A 27,938-nucleotide genomic window follows, 5' to 3' on the forward strand; every position below is an offset into this window, starting at 1 on the left:
GGCTGGCTCCTGTGTTCTCTTGACACATTACTTATAAGCACTTTACTTTCTGGCACAACAAAATGTTCCAAGCTCATCTTATGTCTCTCCTGCCCGACTGCTGGAATCAGTCATTTCTTCAAGGAGCCCCAGTTCCTTTTGATGGGGAGTGGTTTGGGCACTGAATTGGGGATACTAAGAGCCATAGCTTCTAGTAGCTTAGAAAGACAAAGATGTTATATGTGTATGTTCCAGTGTGTACAGTTTCTGAAAATTGTAAGTTAATATTGATACCCCACAGAGTTCTATCTTGCCTCTCCTGCCTTGTCCCATTTCACATTTCTGTTTCTTCTTCCCCAGTGAAAACTGTAACTTTCAACACATCAACACATTGACTCATTCCTTCATTCCTATGATACACATCCAGTTGACTCACACTCTACCATGTCCCTGTGAAAAACAGGTTTACTAACAGAAACACCATATTTATTGGTCTTTTTCCCCTACCAGCATTATGTTGCCAAAGGTAGTCTTCTGGCATGGGCACTATGTGGTCAGAGAATAAGGATTCCAAAGTTACTGGATTGTTCCTCCACTTCTGTTCCCAAAGTGGTTATTTTACTAATTTAAAATACAGTTTGAGTCATCTGTTTCCATTTGCATTCAGAGTTAAGTTTGTTTGTTTTTGAACATTGTAAAATTTTTTTGGCAGGAGGGTACCAGGGATTGAACTCGAGGGCGCTCGACCACTGAGCCACATCCCCAGCCCTATTTTTGTATTTTATTTAGAGACAGGATCTCACTGAGTTGCTTAGTACCTCACTTTTGCTGAGGCTGGCTTTGAACTCATGATCCTCCTGCCTCAGCTTCCCGAGCCGCTGGGATTAAAGACATGTCCCACCACACCCAGCTTGGTAATTTTTTAATATATATGTAGAACATCAATGTGGTTCTTTCCTCCCCTACCTCCTATAAGTAGCCATTTTCATTATTTTTTGCAGTATTTCTTTTTCTTCTTCTTTTTTTCTTTTTTTACAAAAACAGACAAAATACACGCACGAATTTTCACTTTTTTCTTAAGAAAGCCACTGTATAGACTTTTTTGCTTTTTGCTTTTTTTCACTTAACCATATATTCTGTAAGTCATTTCACATCAATTCATTGCACTCATTATTCTCATTCTTTTTCACATGGGACCATTATATGTGTATATTGTAGTTTACTCAGTCAGTTTCCTGTATTTGGTTATTTGGATCAGTTCCTGTATTTTGCAAATATAAATAATGCTGTAGTGAATAACCCTGTACATGTATATTTTCATATTTGTGGAAGATTATCATCAAGATAAATCATGAGAAGTAGGGTTGCTTGGTGGAGGGATAAATGTATGCATATTTAGGTTGAGTATTGCCAAATTCCCTACCACAGGGGTGTATCATGTTGCATTCCCACTAACTATGGCCAGGAGTTCTGGAGTGACCCCACAGCCTCATCAGTGTGGTAGATGAGAAATGGTATCTCAGTGTGATTCTAATTGACATTTCTCCTATTATGAGAACAGTCGAACATCTTTTCATAGATATGAAAGCTGGTGTGCCTCTTTAGTGAATTGGCTTTACATTTCTTTTGCTGGCTTTTCTACAGCATTTTTGGCCCTCATTTTTAAAAAGGTTCTTATACATTGGGGATACTTGCTCTTTGTGCTATATTTTGCAGATGCTTTTTGTCAGTCAGTCGTTTAACTTTTGACTTTGCTTCTCTTGTTTCTGACTATCCCAAAAATATTTTAGTCAGAAAAATCACAAGCGAGGGCTTTTTTTCTCAGATGTGGACATTTATGATAAAAGCATAGAATTTTAAGCAATATAATTATGATGGAAAAATAGATCACTAGGATAAATGACCTCAAAATAGATGCAAGTATATATAAACATAAAGTGTATGTATTTAATAAATTTAGCATAGATTAAAAAGTGACACTTCAAATCAGTGATGAAAGGGATGGTTATTTAGGAAGTATACCAGCCTTCAAACTGTTTAGAAATAAAGTTAAATCCCTACTTTAAACAGTCCACCAAAGAAAATTCAGTTAAGTAAATTTAATAGTTAACAAATGAAACCTTCAAAGTACTAGGAGAAAATAGTAGTAATTATATAAGCATTTCTCAACTTCTCAACTCTCAACTGTTTAAGTTTTGAACTGAATAATTCTTTGCTATGGGAAGATAAAAAATTCAAAATGCAGACTTGACTTTTCAAATTAGTCAATATGAAATAAACTTACTCGAATTTGGGGAGATAGGTACTTTCATCAACTGATAAAAGTATAAATAAATATAACATTGAAATGCAATAGACAATACATGTTACACCTTTCCTGTATATACTTAGCTTTTGTCTGTGCATTTTTACTTATGGTACCTTATCCTTTGGAAATAACTGGACTGTGAAAAAGTTCATTACTATACTAAATAATTGCTAAATATTGGAAAAACCCCATCTGTCCAATAATAAGAAACTGGTCAAAATAAATTAAGGCACATTCTTATATAATACATGTATATACATTCATATATGAATACATTATATATGAATTACACACACACATATATTATCACTGCTATAATCAATGAAGTATATACATGGAAAATGGACAGATTGTAGTTAGGAACTCAGGTAATAAAATTATGTGTATAGGTATTTATCTCTGAAACAGTAGATACCATTTCTTTTTTTCTATTTATATAAAAATTTTGATAGATTATATGCAAGATAGTATAGAATTTTTAATTTTTGTATTTGTATTTCTGACTTTTCCACTGAACATGAATAGTTTAAATAATTAAAAAATTTTAATGGGGGCTGGAGTTGTGGCTCAGCAGTAGAGTGCTCACCTAGCACGTGAGAGGCCCTGGGTTCAATCCTCAGCACCACATATAAATAAATAAATAAATAGATAGATAGATAGATAAATAAATAAATAAGTTGTGTCCAGCTATAACTAGGAAATAAAGTATTAAAAGATTTTTAATGGAGGGTTGGGGATATGGCTCAAGCAGTAATGTGCTCGCCTGGCATGCGCGGGGCACTGGGTTCGATCCTCAGCAGCACATAAAAATAAAATAAAGATGTTGTGTCCACCGAAAACTGAAAAATAAATATTAAAAATTCTGTCTCTCTTCAAAAAAAATTTTAATGGAGAAATGAAACATTTTTTATGGGCTAGGATTGTAGCTCAGTGGTGGAGTGCTTGCCTAAGTAGCATAAATGAGACCCTGGGTTCTATCCCCAGAACCACACATTTAAAAAAAAAAAAGAAGTTTTTTAATCCTTTGTCTCAATTCCAAATTTTTAAAAAGTTAGAAAATTTTTAAAAACAATAGTAAATTGTTAAATAATTTTAAAAAATTCTGCAGTGGTGTTCATGAAGGAATTATTTACAACTAAGAAAGACAGATAATGTTCCATAATAATTTTGCATGTGTAAGGAGAAAAGGGGTATTTTTTCTTTTATTATTTATATATGACAGCAGAATGCATTACAATTCTTATTACACATATAGAGCACAATTTTTCTTATCTCTGTTTACATACACAGTATATTCACACCAATTTGTGTCTTCATACCTTTACTTTAGATAACACATTCCACCATCATTAATGACCCCATGCATCCTCTTTCCCCTCCAACCCCTGTACCCTATCTAGAATTCATCTGTTCCTCCCATGCTCCCACTCCCTATCCCACTATGAATCAGCCTGCTTATATCAAAGAAAACATCTGGCATTTGGTTTTTTGGGATTGGCTGTCTTCATTTAGCATTATCTTCTCTATCTCCATCCATTTACCTGCAAATGCCATGATTTTTTCTCTTTTATTGCTGAGTAATATTCTATTGTGTATATATGCCACAACTTTTTTATCAATTCATCTATTGAAGGGCATCTAGGTTGGCTCCACAGTTTAGCTATTGTGAATTGTGCTGCTGTAAACATTGATGTGGCTGTGTCCCCGTATATGCTGTTTTTAAGTCCTTTGGGTATAGACCGAGAAAAGGGTTAGCTGGGTCAAATGGTGGTTCCATTCCCAATTTTCCAAGAAATCTCCATACTGCTTTCCATATTGGCTACACTAATTTGCAGTCCCAGCAGCAGTGTATGAGTGTACCTTTTCCCCCACATCCTCACCAACGCTTATTGTTGTTTATATACATAATAGCTGCCATTCTGACTGAAGTGAGATGAAATCTGAAGAGTGGTTTTGATTTGCATTTCTCTGATTGCTAGTGATGATGAACAGAAAAGGGGTATTTTTAAAAATATAAACCAATATTATCTTGGTGAAAAGTGGTACTTGTTAATCATCTAAATATTGACCATCCAAAAATGAAATTACAAAACATTATAAAGGAAATTGTCTAAATTTAGTATTAAAGCACAGTGTTTCGTGTGTGAGTGTGTGTGTGCGCGCGTGTGTGTTTGTATCATGATAAAAGATTCTTTACTTATTTGTGTGAATATACTAAAGAAAACCAACCTGAAATTTTATTTGTCATAGGTGGCTTCAGGAGAGTGCAATGAGGACACTGAAGTTTACAACATCACCCTGTGTACTGGGGATGAACTCACTCTAATGGGTCAGGCAGAAATCCTTTATGCAAAGACTTTCAAGGAAAAGTCACGACTTAACACAATCTTCAAAAAGATTGGGAAGCTCAATTCCATCAGCAAACTAGGAAAAGGCAAAATGCCATGCCTCATTTGCATGAATCACAGGACCAACGAAAGCATCAGCCTTCCATTCCAGTGCAAGGGCAGGTTCAGCACCCGAAGCCCCCTGGAGCTTCAGATGCAGGAAGGGGAACACACCATCCGCAACATCGTGGAGAAAACCAGGCTTCCTGTGAATGTGACTGTCCCAAGTCCTCCGCCCAGAAACCCGTACGACCTTCACTTCATCCGAGAGGGGCACCGCTACAAGTTTGTGAACATCCAGACCAAGACGGTGGTGGTTTGCTGCGTGCTGCGGAACAACAAGATCCTCCCCATGCACTTCCCTTTGCACTTGACCGTCCCCAAGTTCAGCCTCCCAGAACACCTGGTAAAGGGAGAGGTATGGCCTGAAACCCTGGTCCATCACTGGCTGGGTATCTGCCAAGAGCAGTTTGACATTGATGAGTATTCACGGGCTGTCCGGGATGTGAAGACAGACTGGAATGAGGACTGCAAGAGCCCCAAGAAGGGCCGGTGCTCTGGCCACAACCACGTGCCCAATTCCCTCAGCTATGCCCGGGATGAGCTCACCCAGTCCTTCCACAGGCTCTCAGTCTGTGTGTATGGCAACAATCTCCATGGCAACAGTGAAGTGAACCTTCATGGCTGCAGGGACCTGGGGGGAGACTGGGCCCCCTTTCCTCATGACATCCTGCCCTATCAGGACTCTGGTGACAGTGGGAGTGACTACCTTTTCCCAGAAGCTACCGAAGAATCAGCAGGTGTCCCAGGGAAGTCAGAACTTCCTTATGAAGAGCTGTGGCTGGAGGAAGGCAAGCCCATCCGTCAGCCTCTCACTCGCTCTCTGAGTGAGAAGAGCAGATGTGACCCGTCGAGAGGATCTGCCCGGTCCAAATGCGCAACTTCTCCTCTTCCTGTCCCTGAGACTCTGGGAGCCACAATGAAGTCTTCAGAAATTGCCCTACCTCCACCTCCAGTGCCTCCCAAGTCTGAAGCCGTAAGTTGTTCCTGTTTGTGAGTGGTGTGCTGCTCTCCATGTCTCTCTGCATGGTCATCTACTCATTCATTTTCTTTAAAAAAGGAAAACTTCCCAACGGAAGGTGATCAGAATGAACAAATTTGTTTGACTTGGCATGAAATATAGTTGTTAGTTAGATCATCTCACTAGTTAAAGTTGTACTCGGTGTTGGATGAAAAATTCTCCACAAGTTTTTCATGGGAGGCTGAGGCAGGAGGATCACAAGTTCAAAGCCAGCCTCGAGCGAAAGCAAGGTGCTAGGCAGCTCAGTGAGACCCTGTCCCTAAATCAAATACAAAATAGGATTGGGGATGTGGCTTAATGGCCTAGTGCCTCTGAGTTCAATCCCCAGTACCCACCCCACCCCACGCGACCCCCACAAAAGAAGGAGACATTTAAAACTTTCGCTGCTGTCTAGAAAACAGATTATGGGGAGGAGAGAGTAGAAGCTGGGAGACCAGGGAAGAGACAGTTAAAGTGACAGAGGTATGAGGTGATAATGTCTGGCCCAGAGCAGCTGGTTCAGTGGGTGGCAGGGAGAGATGAGCTGCATTGGAATATGGCTCAGAGGTAGGCCAGCATGTTCACTGATGAAGCAGCTGTGGGAAAGAAGGAGAGCAGCAAACCCCTAGCTTCTATTGTAGTCAGCTTTTTCTCTGCTGCGACTAAAAGACCCGACCAGCACAATTGTAGAGGAGGAAAGGTTTATTTGAGGGCTCACGGTTTCAGAGGTCTTAGTCCATAGAAGGCTGGCTCCATTCCTCGTGGCTCAAGGTGAGGCAGAACAACATGGTGGGAGAGTGTGGCAGAGGGAACCAGCTTACATGATGATAAGAAAGCAGAGAGAGAGAGAGACCCCACTCTCCAGATACAAAATATATACCCCATAGCCACGCCCCCCACGGAACCACGTCTACCAGCCACACCCCACCTGCCTGCAGTTACCATGTAGTTAATCCCACAGGGATTAATTCACTTTTTAGGTTAAGAATATAACCCAGTACTTGCATTATCTCACACGTGAGTTTTGGGGGGACACCACATCTAAACTATACTAGATTCTTAACCATAGCAACAGAGTAGATACTTGTCATGTATAGTACAGGAAAGATTGAAAGAGGAGAACATTGATTGGAGGCAAAGGGGAATCAGGAGGTGTTGGCATCCCTCATGACTCTTCTGTATCTCTGAAACTGCACTGAGATCAATGCATGGGGGTGTGCACACTGGAACCAGGTGATTCTAAACACCTTAAGCATAACTCAGAGCTTGGTGGGGCTGGGGGTGTAGCTCAGTGGTGGAATGCATGGTTATCAGGCATAAGAACCCCAGGTTCAATTCTCAACACCCACAAAAGAGGGGGTTCAGTACAAACAGGAAAAAGACTCTTCTGTTTTGATCATGTTTTTGACTGACAGCCACTCTGAACCTCCACTACTCATTTTTGATCACTGAATTTCATTTTATCTGAAGGGAGGAGTACTAGAGGCACTAGGTATAATTCTGTTCATGTATTTGACAATATCTATTACAGTGGTTTCTTTTATTCTAGCTCTAACAAAATCTTTAAAAAAAAAAATGTTACATAAATCCCGATATATTATAAGAATTAAACTTAAAACCCACCTGACTTAAGCACAGATTGAGAAAAGGCAGTCTTTTTTGTGTCCCCACCCACTCTCTTCCCCCACAGGTGTCTTGGGACAGCTCTCTGGACCCCTAGGCTGTGCAGAACCCAGTTTCCAAACCATGGAATTACTTGATTAGATGTTAGGAATACCTAGTCTAGTAAAACCTAGACTCTGAGCCCCTGGGACCTTTTAATTTTATGGAGAAGGTAACAGACAAAAAGAGATGACTGTTATACAGGTTAAAAGAGAAACAATTTTTAAAGAGAGGGACACAGTGTGTGTGTGTGGGAATTCAGAGGACAGAAAGAAACTTGTAATTGGAAATGAAATAAAGAAGCCTTCATGGGGATTCTGATATTTTAGTGAGTTTAGAGCATATACATAGATTGAAAGAGCAGAGAGATGAGAAAGCAGAACATTTCGAGTAAAGAGTGAGCAAGGGTATGAGAGCTGGGATGCTTAAGCCCATGAGGGAATTAAGTTCTGTTGAATAGTGTTGGCTAGGTCCAATAGGGTTAGATAAGGTTGGGTAGGGTTGGATAAGGTGGGCAAGTTTGGATAGGGTTGGATAAGGTTGGATAGAGTTAGATAAGGTTGGGAAGGGTTGGATAAGTTTGGACAGGGTTGGATAGATTAGATGGAGTTGAATAAGTTTGGATAGGGAGCATGAAGGGCAGCAGTGACTGACAGGCTGGAGCCAGGACATAGACAGCCCTGAATGTTGGGCAGTAGTTCATGCCAGGTGCTCTGCTTCTCTGTCCATACAGAGCCTTCGCTTCTCCAAAGTTTTCTCAAGAGAGAATCCACCTCTGGCTCCCAGAAACTGCAGGTCTGGACTTTCCCATGCTCCTTTTAGGATCTTCCAGGGACCCTAAGGCACAAGCACAGAGATCCTTGTATTCATTAGAGATCATGGAATATTTGGGGAACTCTTGGTAGAACTAAGGTCCTCAATCCTTGTATTCATGTCAGAGGTCCCCTGATGGAGACTCCAAAAGACAGGTAAAAAGTAAAGGGACCCCCTCCTAGCAAGCACTGTAATACCTTTAATGGCATGGAAATCCAGCTTATGTAGTTGATGTTATGTGAAGGTTGAGACTTTGATCTTTATTAGGAACATGACAGTGTGAGCTTTTCCTACTGAATCTTGGTCCTCCCTGGCGTGTTGTGGGCCTCATATTTGTTGACTGACTGATGTCCTCATCCAAGGTGGTCCCACCCAGGATCATTTACGTAGTCAAGTCTAGAGGTAGGAAATTAGCATCACTTGTCTTTTCAGTGGCTGATGAAAGAGGAGTAAGAACACAAATATTAAGAAGTCCAATCTTGACCTTGGTGCTAAAAGAAAAACAACTAGAGTTAAATTTGAAACTGATGCAGATTTCATAGGAAAAGAAAAGATTTTAGTCCCCAGGCTAAACTGTAATTTCTTATGATGTAAGAGAATCTTTTCAGAGTATGTCCAGTGTTTATAAAACACTATAAACATAAAATTTTTTATAAACACCTGAAATCATTTAATTTATTTTTAAAGAAAAAAAATGAAGCATTTTAAATTAAGTCATATTTTTTATTGGTTCTGTGACCATGAAATGAATTTTCCATTTTTAGGATGTGTGTGTGATCCAGAAAACGTCATAATTGTTAGATGTGGCTTCGGCTTGTAATTTTCAAAAGGGAACTTTAATGGGGCATAAATTCAAGTGCTCCCACAGAATTAAATAAAGAATCTGCCTCGGATAGTTAGAATGCAGTGAGTCCTAGAAGAGACAGGCCTGTGTCTAACAGCCATCTCACCCAATAAATAAAGATAGTGGTGAGCTTTCAAGTGAGGCTGGGGGATATCACCTGGGAAGAGGACAACTCCCACCCAGGTCCTTAGGAAGAGAAGGTGCTGGTGCAATGAAGAGTCAGAGAAGAGGTGTCTTTCTTTCATCGTAAGTCTGCATAGCTGGCGACTGGTGAATGAACCGCCTCCTCAACCCAGCCACATGCTTACAATCTGGAGGCTCCCTGGCTGTGCAGAGGTGTCGGCTCCTGTCTCCCGGCTCCTCAACTCTTCACTTTCCGCTCCAGCATCCTAAGTTGTGACATGTTTATGCTCCCTCCCCAGCAGATTTTGATGGGTTTTGTTTCTTCCTGTGAAAGTGAGAATGAATCTCGATCATGCTTGCCGTTTCCCACAGCGCAGCGTGCTGCAGCCCTGGCGGGTCTGCGTGGTTCTCCAGAACGCCTTCCCACTCACATCTTACACAGGGAAGCTAGGCTGCAGAGCCAGAGCACCCTTAGTGGCAGAGGAATTGTTTGAGCCCTGTTAATGTATTTGGTTCACCACCTTGTATCCGTGGCTCTTTGGGATTACACACTGGTCTCTTGTGTGCTTGTAAACGCTGTTTAATATAGATTTTTTTTTTTTAGAGAAAGCTCTGCCACTCACCTCTCTATAATATGAGAAGGTATTTCCTTCCTAACAGGAATGTCCTAGGGAAAAATAAACAGTTTCTGGTTCCAGGGGTAGAAGGGACACAGCCACTTGTATCCCCAGACCTGCTGGGGCAGATGGCAGGGTGAGGGAGCATGCCCAGCTCACTAAGTGTTGGCATTGCCTCTTCAAAATTTTGCAAGGAGCCCCCAGACTGGAATACCTGACAATCCCCCTTAAGTGGATTATCCTTATTGATCCATGTATTTATTCTAAATACAGCCTCCATTTCATAATATTGTGGGCCTTTATTCATCATTTTAATTTCTAGGTATTGACTGATATGTCTAAAACATTTACCCAGATATACTCTATAAGTGACAGTCTTCAGAATCTTTCTTTTTCCCCCCTTCTCTCTTTAGAAAATGTCATTTTGGAGAGCAGTGATGGGAACACTTTATACTACATGAAACTGCATGAAATTCTAAAAATAAAATGACTGCCAGAGTGCTGTGGTCTATGCAGTGAATTGCAAATGGTTATCAAAACTGTAGGTTGCAGTTCTTCTAAAGCCATTTGGGCAGCAGTATTCTACCAGGGACCCCAAATGCCAGAGATCAGTGTCCTCCATCTCTGGTAACAGGAATAATTATATTCACCTGTGGTTGGTTTTTGCCATTACAGTGATACCTGAGGCTGATGAAAGGAAATTTATAAAAGGGGCTCTAGGCTGCAAACCACTCGTGTCAACCAAGTTATACTGCAATATTGATGAGTTTGTTAACCTTTGTGACTGATGACAGTGATGCCCTATGGTGTATGAGAAACAGGGCATAGGTACTGAGCTCTGAGATAAATTGATAGCATATATTCCTTATTAGGAGGCTGGAAGTCCATCATAAATAAAGTTCCCTTGATGAAGCACATTGTGTTATTGGAGTTTGAGAAAAATAAGACTCAAAGGGTGAATATAATGAATATAATACCAGATTGAAAAGGCCTAGTCCAGAAGGTACTGGAAAACACTGATTTAACATAACATAAGTTAGAGGTCCTGAGTCTGCCCCACAGGCTGAACAACTGATGGAAAAATGGAAGGAGTTACCATGTCTCCTGGGAGTCTTCATTTCCCATCTTAGTGGAATGAAGGAGAGAAATAGTCCACCGTATTAGGAGATAAAGCATTACATGCAGGTAGTTGTGTCTGAGAGCCACATGTGGATTAGAATTCTCACTCTGCCTCTTAGCAGTTTTATACCTGGGGCAAAATATTTAACCTCCCTGGGTCAGTTCCTGTGGGGATAATAACTTCTTCACTGCATTATTGTATTATACAAAGTCTTGGCACTTTTCCCTGGCACTTGGTAAGCATTAAATAAAGAGTAGCAATAATTTAATATAGGATGGATTCCAGCGTAGGGCCTGATAGAAAGTGATTTTTTAGAGGCCCTCTATCCTTCCTTGACTAAGAGATGGAGAGAAGAGGTCACCGTTTTAGATTCATAAGGCCCTAACAAGAGCCAGAAGCTTCTTAGAGATGAGCATATCCACCTACTAGTGGATCAGCAGAGGCGTCCTTGACACTCAGACAGGGTCCTCTAGTCCTCACATCCCCCCCTAAATTGTGGTAGTTTCATATTTGATAGATACTACAAAAACATAGTTGATTTTCAAAAGAACCTTTTCATCTGACTTCTAAACTCTATTTGATAGCATAAGGTTATGTTACTGTTACCTGGCTGTGATGTCATCATAAATTTTGTAATCATCACAAACCAAAAAAAAGAGCTACAGAACTGTTTAACATCCTGTGGATCCCATGACCTGTATTCAATCCTGTATTCAATTGGGGAGTTAGAGGATTTGAAGAGCTATAGGGTGCCTGAAGGCTTCAAACAAGTGTCAAGAAACTATTCCCAGGCAAAGCTGGATAGCCATGTTTAAAGCTGAGAAGTTGCCGGGGTAACTTCATTCCTTGGGCACGGGTAACCCTGGACAAGTCCGTCACATAGTATTTGAGCCTCATGTGACTACCCAAGCTAAAAAAGCTCTATGAAAAAGTTTGTTTATAAGCTGAGGGAAGCAACTATGAAGGCTGATTGTATTCCGAATTTTTATTTTTACTTTGTCTTTGGGCTCTTTCAAATATTAATATTTTAAAAAGGCACTAACAGACAGGTTCTCTTAAATAAATCTGGTGTATTAATATTCAAGTTTAGATACTGAAAAGATTAATATGGAAGTGATGGGGCCTGGCATGTGGCTTAGTGGTAGAGCACTTGCTTAGTGTGCAAGAGGCCCTGGGTTCAATTCCCCAGCACTGCAAAGGGGAAAAAAAAAAAAAAGGTACAAAAGCAATTATTTACTTCTCAAAATAACTGCTCTACAAAAACATTCACTCAAGATTCCACTAATTAATGAGGTCTCATAGGGCTTTTGACATTTAATTAATTTTAATTACAACTTTTGAAGAGTACTCTGTAAGCAAGCCCTACCTGTGTTCCCTTTGTTAATTGAAATAAGGCCTCAATTATTATTGTGTTTTGATAATTTCAAAATTAATTGCCTTCCGTTTCATGTAGGTTGCTTTTAAATGAAACCTTCTTGGCCAAGCATTTTGTTTTCTTGGGTGTCCATGGAAAATCTCAATGACTCAAATGTTAATGAAGATAATTGTAATATTCTGTTGGATAAGTCTCATTTCAGATCTCCGCTTTTAGGATACAATACTATTTAAGTTGTCTGTCGTGTCTTAAACTTTTACTATACTCTTTACTCAGGGAAAGTCTTTCCCCAAAGGTGTGTACTTTATCCAGAGTCCATGGAAGCACCCTAGATTTTAATCAGGAGCTTTTTTTTTTTTTTTTTTTCAGAGCACTTGCCCTTCTTGCCATAGACTGAGAGGCTCCTCCCCCAGTCTCCCTTGCCTGCGGCTTGAATATTGGAGGATTGGAGGGCTTTTCTGAAAAAGGTCTCTTAGGTCCTTGTTATCAATGTATAAAACTGAAAAAAGAAACATATTCATCTGACAATCAGGATTCTGACTGTAAATCGCACTTGACCTTACATAATGAATTAAATGGAGGTTCATTTCATTTGTTTGGCTGAAAATACCCACTGATAGCTCTATGACAGGGTTGTGAACTCTGCATAAAAGCCTCTTTATAAATAAGATTTCTTAAGGCTGTAATGATTTTGTTATCTGGGGGAGAGGGAGGATGGGAAGAAATGTGAAACACAGGGCAGGGAGCATGCAGTGAAGGCAAAGTTACAAAGTTCAAGAAAGGATGATTACAAAACTCCTTTCTTTGAATTGACTGCATCCTGAATGTGGCTTTTTAGAGAATATTCGTGATAAAGGTGAGCCCAGTTTTAGATCTTATGTTTTCTGAGTCACCAATATGGAAACAAAATGATCCATGCCCCCACCTGCGTATTCCAAAGCCTCTTTAGTGATTTCTCACAGTTCCGAGCAGCATGATCTTTGAGACAGGATACATTCCCCCAACCACCACCACCATCCCCACCAGGTGTGTGCTTTGGATCTTCCACTGTGAACTCTAAGGAAGTGTGTGGCCCTACTAGCAGGGGTCTCCAGATCCATTGTCTTCTATGGAGTTGAGCAAGAACTGCTCTGAAATTGATTTTTTCCCCAAAATAGATACCTGCAAGCCCCATTCTCACACTGAACTGTTTCATAAACACTTTGGTGTGTCTTTTATTTCATAGAAGTATCAGACAAAGATAGGTAACAGAAGAAAGAAATTAGTTTATAGGTAATATTTATAAAATATTCCAGTCACATATAGTGTAATGTAGTGTATGCAATTTTGTCCTGAAAACATGTACATTTTCTTTTCTAATCACGCAATAATGTGTTTGGTTGATTGAGAAATTCTTGGGCTGGGAGGTAGCTCAGTGTGAAACACCTACTGCCTAGCATGTGTGAGACCCTCGGTCTGATCCCCAGCACCACAAAAAAAGAGAAAGAGAAATTCTCATGTGTTGTTTTTAATGTGGATATTTAGAGAAAAGACCTTGTTTTCAGTTTTCACAAATTATTGACCCTTTAATCTGTGCTCAGGACCTTCCCAACTAAACCAAACTACAGGGAGTGGAGAGAGGAAAGGAAGGGCAAATGCCTATTCCAGCAGGCATGAAATCGAGTTAAACTTTCTGGAGAGTCTTCTAAAAGTTAACAAAGTAGTCCCCTTCCATGATGTTTTAGGTTTTGAACAGAGATTGGAATTGGGTTTGACTTCTTGCTGACCTTCTTTGCTTAGAAACCTGAAGCTTTCCAGCTGTTGGTTCTATTGGGTACATTTCATTCTTCCTTTAGTAGTTCTCTGGTAAGCTATCACTAGTGATTTTTCTAGCTTTATGTGGCCAGTGATGGCACAGCAAAGGTAGAGAGCAGTGGGAACTGTGCGTTCTCCTCTCTGTCCTCAAATAAAAGTTGAGCTCGGGGTGCATGTAACTTAACCTCTAGGTTATGTGCATGCATATACATACCCAGTCACAATTTTTCAAGTTTCTTCCCAAAAAAATTTTAATAAGCATGCTGCCTTCCATCCAGTATCCCTTTTTAACAATTGTTGCACCCCTTCCTTTCTAACCAGCTCCAGAAAAGATCAGACTGCCTCACTGACTCCACTCTCACCTCCTGGTCTAGCTTCAACTCATTGGAATCTGCTTTCTAGCTACCTCACATAATTCAAGCCTCATTTGCTAAGCTTTCCAGGGACCTGCTAACTTCCACGGTGCTGAACCTCTGCAGTGCTTTCCATGGCTTCCTGCCTGTCTCCATCTTTCCTCAGTTGTGCTCCCCCGCCTTTGGCTTCCTTCAGTCATGGTTATGCTCTGTGAGCAGTAAGATGCTGTCCCTTGTCTTTCCTCATCTTCTGCCCCTCCGCTGGGGTTCACCCTTCTTTGCCTCTTGTCTGGATCTCAATGTCACCATGACTTTAGAGTCTATCTTACCAGAACAAAATAAAACGAAAACAGGATCTCCAAACTGAACTTCTCGATTTCTCCCAAGCCCTGTTTTCCCTTCTGAGTTTCTGTCTGATAAATGGCACCAGTGTCTGCCTTATCATCAAAGCTCCCAGGCCAGAGCATCATGCCGGTGGTTCTTTCTTCCTCAAGACTTTCTCAGTAAAATTTCCTATGAATTTGTTCTCTGCTACCTTGAGTAAATTCCTGGTGTTCCCATGAGCCCTTGCACATACTTTTGTTATTACCCTTAACAATTTGTATCTTAATTGTATTTGTCTCCCGCCGGTCACAGCTAATTCCACAAGTTGCTCATTTTTGTATACTCAACACGAGCTCCCCGAGCACATGACAGGCGTTCAACATGCATCTGAACAAATAAGCAGGAAAATGAAGTTAATATAAATACACAGGGAAGGGCGGAGTGACAGCTGTGTTCTGCAGACTCTTGGGGACAGTGGAAGCAGGCGGTGCCTGTGGTCCCCCACTCTCTTCCGCCTTGGACAGTTTATTTAAGCCCCCGCTATTAGATTATTTCAGTGTGTTCAGTGGCAGTCTCTCGAATACGCCTCCCTAGCAATGTGCTCCGTAGACTCTAGAACAGAACTCACCATTTCTCCCTTTTTATGAATTAGGTTTATTAACCCTAGGTTAGCAGTCTTGCTAGTGCATACCAGAGAAAGGGTTATCATGCCCAGGGTAGCGGTGTCATTTGATAAGAATTAAGTCATTGACATTTGAGAAAGGGAAACGACTATTGTGAAGGAGCAAGGATCAAGAATTATGCAGCTTCAGAGAAAAGCTTTAGACTAGGAAACTGCTCACAAAACAAGGCTCTGGATGTGACAGGAGTCAGCCCTCCATGCTGCCACTCGATCTGCGTTGTGCTTATTGGTTCTGTCCATGTGGTACTGGTGATTGAACCCAGAAACAGTCTACCTCTGAGCTATATCACCAGCCTCCCCACCCCCCATTCCCCACTGCCTTTTTTTAATATTGCTTTTATTTTTTAAATACATGACAGCAGAATGCATCACAATTCTCACTACACATATAGAACACCATTTTTTCATATCTCTGGTTGTATATAAAGTATGTTGGCACCAATTCATGTCTTCATACATGTACTTTGGATGATGATGTCCATCACATTCCACCATCATTGCTAACCCCCTTCCCCCTCCCTCCCTTCCCCTCCCACCCTTCTGCCCTATCTAGAGTTGGTCTATTCTTCCCACGCTCCCCCTCCCTACCCCACTATGAGTCAGCCTCCTTATATCAGAGAAAACATTCGCCATTTGTTTTTCGGGGATTGGCTGACTTCACTTAGCATTCTCTTCTCCAACTGCATCTATTTACCTGCAAATGCCATGATTTTGTTCTCTTTGTGTATATATGCCACATTTTTTTGATCCATTCATCTACTGAAGGGCATCTAGGGTGGTTCCACAGTTTAGCTATTGTGAATTGTGCTGCTATAAACATTGATATGGCTGTGTCCCTGTAGCATGCTGTCCTTTGGGTATAGACCAAGGGGAGGGATAGCTGGGTCAAATGGTGGTTTTATTTCCAAGTTTTCCAAGGAATCTCAATACTGCTTTCCATATTGGCTGCACCAATTTGAGACAGGCTTCCCTAAGTTGCCCAGGCTGGCCTCAAACTTGAGATCCTCCTGCCTTAGCCTCTCAAGCAGCTGGGGTTACAGGTGTGTGCCACAACCTGGTTTGGCTCTGTCTTAAACAGTAAGACTTTGGTGCCACAGAGTTTCTCTGTGAACACCAAACTGCTCATAGCCAGAAATGGCCTAGAGATAAGCAGAGGTCACCCATAATCTACACTGGGAGTAGATTAACACCCACCTCAAAACGATGCCAACCCCTCACTTGGTACTGATATTATTCCTGAAAATTCAGATACCTCTCCCTCATGAGTCACCGACTAAAGTTCAGTCTTCAGTACTACATTTGAAATAACAGAAAGGCTCTAATCCACCAGGCACAAAATAGTCTATCTTATCTTCATCTTGGAATGAATTTACTCTAGGGGCTGTGACAAATCAAAGCCACATGTCCTAACTGGAGAACATAGGCATTGCCATTGCCATTCACTCCAAACTACATCCGAGTATGGAGGGGAGACGATGGTGGGCCATGTGCCCAGGTCTGGGGCTCCTTTTTGTTCCCTAAGTTATCAGTGAATATGAGTGTCACAGAAACTAACCTCCACCTGAATGACTCGTCAATATCAATTTCCACATAAAAAATAAAAGTGACTTTTGTTGTAATTTTTTGTTGAAAAAAAAAATGAACCTGTTAATCCATTAATCTCTGCCAGGCATCCTATGTGGCATCCCCAACTCTGCTGTCCTCAGAACCACAATAAAGACAGTCCTTATTATTTTAGCCCTCAGGCTAATTATGTATATGTGGGGGGTGAGTAAGTGTGACAGCGTGTTCAGAAGTGGGGGTCAGCCCTAGTGGCTGCGAGATGGTCCAGGACAGAGCGTGTAACATTGGGCTGGGCTGTAGGAATGGGTGTTTAAGTCAGAGTGGGCAAAATACACTAAAGCAGGGAAAGAGGCAAAATAGCACAAGGTGTGTTCTTAAGGAGAACTAGCGGGAGAGAGAGCAGGAAAGGTAGGTTGGAGCCAGACAGGCGGCAGAGGGACTTGGGTGGAAGGCAGAAGAGTCTGGCCTTTATCCAGCAATGGGAGGAAGGGGGTGTCACTGGAGATGGGAACAACATGATGAAAGCCATATGCTGAGGCTTTTAGAAAGAATGTGCCAAAAGTGTAGCCCTTAAAAGTGAAATTGAATATGAGAGGAAGCTAGAAATAGGGTGATTGACCTTTCCAGTCCTTTATTGTCAGATAAAATTCATTTACAGCATAACTACCTTCCTCTTGGATGTAAACCGTCCATGTTGAATCAAATAAAAAGCAAAGAATGATTACTGTTTTAAGGGTATGAGACAGAAAGTATAACTTCTGAACCCCAAAATGTATACATCCCACCAAAGCATATAATTCTTCCCATAAAATGCTGTGAAATATGATTTCACCGGAGCAGCCACATCTGCAGCACCAAGTTGAAAATACCAAAGCTCCCTGGAGGGATCATCAACTGTGCTCACCTATCCATGCCCACCCCTCCTACCTGCTGGTCCAGCACTGGTTTTGTGCCTCAACACAATGACACCTGAAATTCTTATCATGGATGAGATGAATACCTTTAAATTTGTCTTTTTTTTAAACAACCATTTTTCCAACGTGGGTTTCAAGTAAGCTTAATCCTTTTATTTTGAACTCATAATTGCACCCAAACTCCTTTCAGGAGCCATGTGGCCACCCAAAAGTTGCCCATGACTGGACATGGTGGTGCATGCCTATAATCCAGCAACTGGGGAGGCTGAGGCCAGAGGATCACAAGTTCAAGGCCAGACTCAGCAACTTAGTGAGGCCCTAATTAACTTAGAGAAACTCTGTCTCAAAATAAATAAATAAAATGGACTGGGGATATAGCTCAATGGTAAAGTGCCACTGGGTTCAGTTCCCAGTCCCCCCTACCCCCGGCAAAAAAAGTTGCCCATGTCCCAGATTCTGTTTAGAGTCTCAGCCGTAAACATTCCCAGTGGCCATAACTTTCTGTTCGCCACGTCCTGGAGCCTACAATGGTGGGCCATGTGCCCAGGTCTGGGGCTTCTTTTTGTTCCCTAAGTTATCAGTGAATATGGGTGTCACAGAAACTAGCCCCCGCCTGAATGACTCATCAATATCAGTTTCCACATAAAAATAGAAAAGGCATTCTGTGGTATATGTTTAAAAGTAAAAATGCCTTTTGTTGTAATGTTTGTTGAAAAAAAAAAAATGAACCTGTTCATCTGTTAATCTCTGCCTGGCATCCTGCGCAGCATCTTTGTGCCAGAGGTGATGGATCCTCTGGGGGAGGTGTTTCTCTGTTTGAGAAATAGCCTGTTTCTCAAACTTACTTTCCACCTCCCCCACATCATGAAAAGCCCCTGAGAAGCCCTCAGGACTGCCTCGCTCTGAATGAAGTGGCAGACCTTGGGTATCTGGGGCTGGTTATAAAAATAGGAAGACTGGATTTCCCTTACACCACATTCAACTACAAGTGGATTCTGTTCTGAGTGCCAAGACTTAAGCCAGCCAATTATTTTAAATTAAATTGCATATTATAATTGACATCTCAGCATATTATAATTGACATCCCAGGTAAGCAGTCCCTAATGAAATGTCATATTTAATGACTGATTCCAAAACTTAGAAAATTCTAAATTGAATTAAGCGTTGACCTGTTTTCCTCAGTTCCACTCAACCCCAGTATTGAGATGTGATTGTTTGTTTTAATATTTAAGTGAGCAGAGCCCTTTGCTCACATCTCCCATATTGCCTGTTACTTATAAACATCCACCCAACCAAGGCCACCTGTTATAATGTTACACCAGTCTATCCTAGATTTGGTAGACACTCCTGAAAAAAGAGAAGAAACACAACTGGCTACGGTACAGGTCACTAATAAGACAAAAGGAAGACGAACAATGCCCCCCAAAAGCCAGGGTGTGGGGTGACCCAGCCAGGCCTTCCATGTTCTAGGGCGAGCTTAGCTTTGAAGGGAAAGAAGACTTTGGGGAAAGGGTGCCCGAGCTGAACAGTCCTCCCTCATCTTGACACTAGCCTCGTTGCCTCCAGGTTTTCTTTCTGCGCCCATTCACCTGCCACCTTTTTAAAAGCTTAAAAAGGAGAAGCATGCGGCTGTTAGGGAAGAATTCTGCTTCTCTGAATATTTTGCTTTAGCTTAAAGAGTTTCTCCATATGAAAAAGACTCCTCTTACCAACCCAGGGGTCCCCAGTAAGAGGGCTGTGGGTCCTGCAGATGGGAGTAGTGATCCCGGCCCCAGGAAGAAACACAGTGGATGAGACTATTTTTAAAATCGCCTCCATTTCACTTTAGAATCAAGATCTGCTGGATTGCCCATGACCAAGTGACTTTCCTTAAAGGCTGGTTTTCTTTGGCAAGTGATTCAGGCCTGGGACGCCAGCAGGAGGCCCAGTGTGCAGTTGGCGTAGGAGGTGGATGATGTGATGTCAATAGTGGGAGCCCGTTTCATTTCATCGGAAGCAAACTCAACACCAAAGCTTGCTCTTGCTGTTTCCTTGTCTTTCTGTCCCACAACCGCTGGGACAGAAAGGAGTTGAAGGCAAAGGTGAGAAAAGTGGTGGGAACATGGCCTAAAAACAGGCATGAGGCATTTCAAAGCACAGGATTTTTGAGAGTCCAAATTGGCTGTTTTTACCTTTGTAGTTGACTAGAAGGACCAGGTGGAAACTGCCCCCTGCTGCCTGACCTAGAGAACTACATACAAAATGCCCACCAGGTTAACAAGAACTGCTTTGGGAAATGCCTGCACGGGCTGGAAAGCTGCACAGGACAGCCAGCTCCAGAGACCTGAACGTCACAAGTCACCCAGATCTTCGCCAGTGTGAAGTTGAAGGGAGAGCAAGCAAGTCAGAAGCAGCTCTTATAAAAAGTTCTACTTTTTGGAATTGGAGTGCTACTCCATTGTACCCTCTGCAGCCTTGTTTCCTGATCCCGGAGCCTCCACTTCACCTAGTAGCTTGTTAGAAATACAGACTCTCAGTCCCCACTGTGGGCCTCCTGAACAGAATCTGCATTTTGACAGGATTCCCCAGGTGATTCACATGGACATATACACTTGACACATCCCATTTGTCAGCCCCTAATAAACACATACACACGCGTGTCCACACTACATAGCTTCAGGAGCTTTAATCCTAGAGAAAGTCTATCATTCCCAACCTGGGTCAAAGTGAGTTTCATTTGTACAGTGAATAAACACATCTCCAGAAGAAAGTCTAATCCCCTACTAACATGGGAACCACCTTCTATCCTTATTTCGTAATACTTCTGCTGTACATCCTCACATTTCACTAGGTCTTTGACCAAAGGCACTGTAATTGCTATGTTGCACATGATTTGCTATATTTCTGCAGCAGCTAATGTTTCACCAAACAGGGTTCTTTCAAAATCAGTCGGTTCCCAGCAAGTATGTGACAGGTGTCTAGTTCTATCCCTGGCAGCTCTGTGTTTACCATCTTTCTTGTTTGCTCCCATTGTGTCTCTCTCTCTCTCCCCCCCCCCCCCCCCCCCGCCGTTATTGCTTAAAGAGTAGCCACTTGACCCCACAGGATGGAGCTGGCCCCAGGGTCCTTGTCAGTTTGTTGCTAATCTGGAGTATTCTTTTTTACACCAGGTCAGGGAAGAATGCCGGCTCCTGAACGCCCCACCTGTTCCACCCCGAAGCACAAAGCCTTTGTCCACGAGTCCCTCCATCCCTCCTCGCACAGTCAAGCCAACGCGGCCACAGACTCGCTCTCCCAGCCCCACCTTGTCCTACTATTCTTCAGGGCTGCACAACATGTAAGTCTGGCTGCAAGGGCTCACAGCAACCTGATTTCTCCTCAGCCAGGAGAGTGTCCTCTAGCCAGGGCAGTGGGAAAGGAAATGGTTTTTATCATTTAAAGTAATTTTACTGAAAGAGCATGAAGGGGTGGCACTTGTTGTTTTTCACCTTGGACAGAAGAGCCAGTGTCTTGGGAAGAAAAGATGTCAGGGGTCTATGAGAAGTCGGTGTAAAAGCCTCTGGATTCTCTTGGAAACAGCGTGTAGAGGATGCCATCCATTCTCACAAGCCAGCACCTAGTTCTTTCCACTTTGACACAAGCAGACAGCACCTCAAATTGAAAGGGTCCCCTTGGCTTTCTGCTCTAAATTCCCATTGACACAGAAATGCCTCGTTGATCACTGCTGTTGGGTGGTCCTTCCCTCCTGTCTGGATCCTCCCAGTGCTGTGAGCTCAGTTCTCTTGGCAGTGCCGTCCATCCATTTTTGGCAAATGCCAACATTTTATTTAAAAAAAAAAAAAAAAAAGTCTTTCAGACTGTCAAGTTAAAATCTATTTCCATGTAACTCAACTGTTTCTTACATCTAGAGAAATAAAATAGGTCTGCCACACTTCTGTCTGTCAGCCCATGAAAATTTAAAGTCTCTATAAGTCTTATCCCAAAGAGACAGCAGGTTGGCTCTGTCTACCCATCTTCCAGCACACTCTAGTTTCACTGTCCCTCTTAAAATAGGGCCCCCAGGCTAAATGTGCCACCACATGTGTCCTTGAAGTTTAAAGTAACTCTCTTCCATATTTGTTGTTGTTGTTGTCCTTTGGACACTTAAATTCTTATGCTAATGTAACTCAGTAGTATAGAAACCAAGGTGAGGAAAGCATATTATTGGAAATATGTCTTCCTGTGTCAGACTTTTGGGTGTAAATAGAGTCATGGGTGGTAGTGATGTGTTCTGTCATTGTCTCACAAGGTTGGCAAGGATGAGACACCCATTACCACTCTTTCGCTCCCCTTTGCCCACCGCATATATCACTAATCAATTTTGACACCTGTTGGTGCAAAGCCCAAAACATGGTTTGGGAATTTTTTCTCATCATAAAGATCCAAGCATTTACTAACAATGCTTTTCTTCTTAACTAAAAATTATTTTTTGTTCCTATCTCCATGGTAGCATTTTAAATCATTACGTACATAGCTATAATTATCAATATATGTCATTAAAGATTCTTTAAAAAAAAAACTATGAGGTTAGCAGGTACGTCATTGATTTCATGATAAGAAATATACTTTTTCCTAATTGTATTTTCTGCTCAGAAGTAACTAACATCTGTGAAGAACAAAAGGCTTGAGATGTGGCTTTAAAAAAAAAAAACTAATTTCCTTTTCTGTTTGTTTGCTTTTTTAAGCAGCTCTACTAAAAGTGACACAAGTCCTTCTGAAAGTGTTCCTGTCTCCTGCTATCCGTGCAACCGAGTGAAAGCTGATTCTGTGGACCTGAAATCCCCATTCGGAAGTCCTTCTGCTGAGGCCCTGTCCTCCCGGCTCTCATGGCCTAATCATTATTCAGCCACATCAGAGAGCCAGACCAGGAGTGACTTCCTGCTGGACCCAAGCAGGAGTTACAGTTATCCCAGACAAAAGACACCAGGCACACCAAAGAGAAACTGCCCAGCACCTTTTGATTTTGATGGCTGTGAGCTCCTGAGCAGCAATCCCAGCTCAGTCACTGCAGAATTCAGTAGCAATGTCTCTGGTTGTCCCAAGTCAGCTAGCTACTCTCTGGAGAGCACAGAGGAGAGTGCTCTTGCACCCAGCATGACCAAGCAGAGTATCTCCTGCCCTGCCTTACCCCCCAGGGCCCCAAAGCCAGTGGAACAGAAAGCCGTCCCTGAAACATCTCCTTTGCCTCTGAAAATCGATGGTGCTGAGGAGGACCCCGAGCGGGGGTCACCGGACCTCTCTGAGGACCAATATTTTGTTAAAAAGGGCATGCAGGACATCTTTGCTGTCTCTTACCCTTTCTCATCTCCGCTTCACCTCCAGCTGGCCCCCAGGTCCTGTGGCGATGGTTCCCCGTGGCAGCCACCCGCGGACCTGTCTGGACTGTCTATAGAAGAAGTGTCCAAGTCCTTGCGGTTCATTGGTTTGTCCGAAGACGTCATATCCTTCTTTGTCACCGAAAAGATTGATGGGAATTTGCTTGTTCAACTAACGGAAGAAATTCTCTCAGAGGATTTCAAGTTAAGCAAACTGCAGGTGAAGAAAATAATGCAATTCATTAATGGCTGGAGGCCCAAAATATAGCCAAATATCCCCAGCTAGCATGGGACAGAACTAATTGGCACATGTGCCAGGAGGGGTGGGCTGGGACACAGTTTCATGTTTTTGCACTAAAAAACCTTCTCTGTAAATAGGGATAAGAGAAACTCTTACTATGCAGATTACATTTTTGAATGGTGAACAGGCTATTTTGTACATCAATAAAGATGCTGTACAGAACACTTAGAGGTGTGCCTTGTACGTCCCTCAACACTCAGCAGCTGCTACCAGAACAAAGGCATATTCAGAGAACTCATTCTTACCCAGTCGGTTTATGCGAGAAGGTATGATATTTATTACAAAATAGCCAAAGCTGAAAGACATAAGAATCTTAAAAAAATAAATAAATAAACATTTTTTTTTAGCAATTCCCTTCTTTGGGGGAGTTGACTTTAGACAATTAACTATATTCTGTGCTCTGTTGTTTGGATTGCTTAGTGCTTATTGTTTTACTCTTGTGCCTGAAAATGTTGGTGATATGAAATGACACTTTACTGTTATGCTTGGTGGGGATCTTTTTATCTAGAAGCATTTTCCAAAAGTCATGTGCTGATAGAAGATAGATGATGTCCTTAGAAATAATACAAATCATGACCACAGTAATTGATCTGTAACTGCTGCTAATTTTTATTGAGCAGAGAAAAAAAAAGACATATACATATGTGAGCCTATGTTTTAAACATAATTTTGAGTCTGATATTTCAGGTAACATCTATTCGCATTCAAATAAATATCCATTGAGGTTTGGGGACCTTCAACAAAGTTGATTATCTTAGGAACGGTGGATGGGATGATTCCAAAGATTCTCCACACCCTAAATCTTGAAGCTCAGTCTTACTAGGCTTCATTGCTGAAAACTTTGAACAGACCCGTGAAATATCTGTAATGAAGAAATTCGTGTGTTTTCAAGCCCATTACAGGGCCAATTCTTGCATATCCATGCTGGCATCCAGAGAAATGATAGTTTCTGTCAAATAATAATTCTCAGCTTTGAGGGTCTTTTCCTGGGTGCCTTCCAATAATCGGTCCAAAAAGTACTTCTCAGAGTATGATGTGTGTCAACACCCTTCTGAGAGCTCACAAATCAAACATACCAACCCTGTTATTCTATGCCCTGCATCTGATGGGTAATTATTTTTAAAATATCAATAAATATACTTGTTAATTTCATACACCTTTTCTTTCCTCTCTTCCAAAGAAAATACTTGGTCACCATACTTTTGTTCCAAGAATTCCAGAAGTCGGAGAATTTTTGCTAAACAGTGACTAACTATTCTAGAACATCATGGCTTCATCCCCATTCTTGACTTTTTGAAGGACCATTATTAACCTTAGAGAAGTTTGAGTCCTCTTATCAAGGCATCCAGACAGCCCCCAAGTCCGACCCTGGATCCTGAATGTGTAGACAGCCTTCGACAAGTGTGCGCTGTGGCCTCTCAGGTCCGGCAGATCAGTCACTAGGGTGTCATCATGCCTTGCAGGGTTGGGTCATATTTTATTGTCTCCTCTTCCTACTTCCCAAAGTTAAAAAATAAATAAGTTAATTTAAAGACAAGACCCGCCAGTCTGGGTTTTGTATTTCTGTGAAATATGTCTACTATTTCTTAGCATTAGTAAAATGTTTCTAATGCATCTGATGGTAGTAGTGAGGTGAATCGGTACCTATTTTAATTTTCCATCTCAGAAGTCCTTTAAAAAAGAAAAAAAAACAGCTCTTCATTCCTAACATGCCTCCCAAAATGTAAATACTATACTCCAGGTAAAAAGAGTAACCTATAAACTGTCAAAACTGGAGCACCTCTTCCTAAGTAGCTGTCAGATGTATGAAGAAGTTTCCCACGCCACACTCACGTGACCCACAAGACTGTTATTTAGAAAACATCCCTCTTAGGAAATTAACCTCTCAGAATTTCCCTTTAGGATAAAAACAGACGAGATGTGGTTGGAAAGCGGCGCGCTTTCATTGGTACACCCTTGCTCCCAACAGTTTTTCAGCATTCAGCACTTGGACACGATTCTCAAACTCAAAAGCAAGAAACAGGGTTTGTTTTGGTTTCGTACAAAAGGTCACCTCCCATAAACACTTGACTCCATTTGTCTTTTTTTCTTTTGGAAAAACCTTAGACAAAATAGGGTCATTTTCCTTTTGCTCATTTGTTTTGATCTTGGTGTATTCGTGCCAAGTTTATATTGATTGGCAACCTGGAGTCCTCAAGGACAAGGACCTGCCTTAGATTCACGTATTCATGATACATTCATGGAGCAACTTTTTTGTGCCAGGCCCAATACCATAAAAAGACCCAGCCCCTGCCTTCTTGGAGCTCACTTTGTTCATACTTAAAATCACAGTTGCTGAGACTGTGTAGGTATGGATAAGAGAGACGTGAACTCCTCTGGGCAGCTGGCTGTATGGAGAGTGAAGTGTGTCCTGTCTTTTAAATATGCACAGATGAGAGCAATGGCAGCTAAGGGTATTAAATAAACACCACAAGACTGTACAAACTTGTAACATGGAGGCAGAAAGTGTCCTCTGTCTTGTATTTTTCTTTTACTGACTTGGAATTTTGGTTTAATCCTAATAAAAAGTATCTTCTGCATTTCTAAAAGCCACAAATGTAACTGTTGTTCTGATCTGAGCACCTGTCTGGCATGCCCTTGATTAGACAGTATCCACAGCCCCCAAAAGAGTCATGACAATAAATGCAGAACAGGAATCTGAAGGAAACAGCCCCTACTTTCTGAGAGCTGTGATCTGCAATGAAAAGCAGTGTGCAGAGATCCCATGAGCAGAATCTTTTCTACCAGCTGGTCAAGACTGAATGCATCCTTGTTTGACAGGTCCCTAGGATCGGAAGAGTGACCATGGTGTTTGGGGGAAAGTACCTTTTTTTTTTTTCCAGTACTTAAATTCATGGCTAAAATCATCTTCACAGCCCCCATCAGAAAAGAAAATCAGCAATAAACCAAGCCAAGCAGCTGAAACGTAAAATGACCCAACGCAGAAGGAGAACTCAAACACAGATCAATTCCTTCTCAGAATCTTGTAAACGCCTTCAAGTTGTCTCTTCTTTAAGTTGAGCTGTTCAACTTTATGAACTGTGAAATGTACGCTCACACTCTTTGAACCAACCCACATATACCATCCAAGTTTATGAAGTTGTAGCAGACACCCATTCAGCTAAATCGCAGTGTTTATTCTTGTCTCCTGCAAAAATCCAGCAATCTTATGGGAAATATTATGACAGTCCATTCCAACCTATGGCAGACACATTAACAGCCTCTGCTCACATTCCATAGCCACCTGCACATCAGCCACACATCTGCCGGAGAAGTGCAGGGGGTGAGTGTGGATAGACAGTCTTTCATTTTCCAAACACTTGGTATAATGAGTTGCTACTCGTCTAGCCTAAGTAGTATAAGGTTGGCATTCCACAAACGAGAAAGCAAACTAGTTCTCCAAGAACCTAGTGAACCGTTCAAAGAAAATTTTAGTTTCAATCTCCCAGAAAAGTTAAATCTGTTGTTGGACACACAAGGCCTTCAGAAACATGTCCATTATTATCAATTTCCACTATTTTTCTAGTAATCTTAAGGCTACTAAGGCAAGAACAGTGAAAAGGCCCAACGTGCAAATGAAGGCAAATAGGACTTTCATACTATGGGGTGGTTATACTGTGAGATTCTTAGGCCGCATCTGTTAAATCACATCAGTCAGTTTTCAAAACTTGGAGTTTTGAAATTTGTCTCATTGTGGTAGCCAGAAACAAGGAGTAAATGCAATTTCGGTTAAAACTATATATAAATGTCTATATATAAATATCTCCTGTAATTTTGCTGCTCTAATTTGTAGCTATGAATTTTTGTAATAGAGCTTATCAGATCACAATTTTTTTTGTTTACAATCTCATGTAATAGGGCTCAGATAATTTCTTAACTATAAACTCCCATTTTTACATTCAGTTCCATTCAAAATATTGTTTCAACTCAGCCTAAAAAAAAAATTGAACTCCATTAAGAATTTGGGGAATTCTCTTCAACTTAAATGGAGATGTTGTATTGTTTGCAGAGAATTTTGTAACTGTCTTTACAGTTTCTTGGCTTGGAAAACTGAGGTGGTTAACTATAAGTTAACAGTTGTATCATTTTCCAGTGGGCCCAGTGTGTACCTCAAGATAAACACAGTGTGTTATGTCTAAAAGAACTCATTGTCTGTTGATCTACATGGTTCCAAAATGTCTATAAATAAAGAAATTTTCAAAGATGCTCTTCTTCCAGTTTTTCCTCAATGAGCAAACCTAGTACAGAGTTTTCTAGGGCCTCTTTCCCCCTGTCCTTATTAAGCGATATGGTAGCTGGTCTAGAGGGATTCCAAATACCACAGCCCCATCCTGGATTAAGAGTGTG

General features: G+C 41.5%; 1 protein-coding gene and 1 non-coding gene across 3 annotated transcripts in view; both read left to right on the plus strand.

Moving 5' to 3' along the window:
• The window catches only part of Garem1 (GRB2 associated regulator of MAPK1 subtype 1), a 186,776-nt gene extending 159,082 nt beyond the window's left edge, over nucleotides 1–27,694 (plus strand). The window contains exons 4-6 of one of the 2 annotated variants that reach the window (XM_027935715.2): nucleotides 4,538–5,710; nucleotides 21,068–21,234; nucleotides 22,622–27,694. In XM_027935715.2, coding sequence (XP_027791516.1) covers nucleotides 4,538–5,710; nucleotides 21,068–21,234; nucleotides 22,622–23,519 — 2,238 coding nt within the window. In that variant the 3' untranslated portion in view covers nucleotides 23,520–27,694. The remainder of the gene's footprint in view (nucleotides 1–4,537; nucleotides 5,711–21,067; nucleotides 21,235–22,621) is intronic. The other variant, XM_027935716.2, reaches the window with a different exon arrangement.
• On the plus strand, nucleotides 12,038–12,111 carry Trnat-agu (transfer RNA threonine (anticodon AGU)). The gene has a single exon. It is a non-coding gene; the product is annotated as a tRNA-Thr (tRNA).
• Nucleotides 27,695–27,938: the final 244 nt, after the last annotated feature.

This window comes from Marmota flaviventris, chromosome 16 (assembly GCF_047511675.1).
Source record: "Marmota flaviventris isolate mMarFla1 chromosome 16, mMarFla1.hap1, whole genome shotgun sequence".
NCBI lineage: Eukaryota > Metazoa > Chordata > Mammalia > Rodentia > Sciuridae > Marmota > Marmota flaviventris.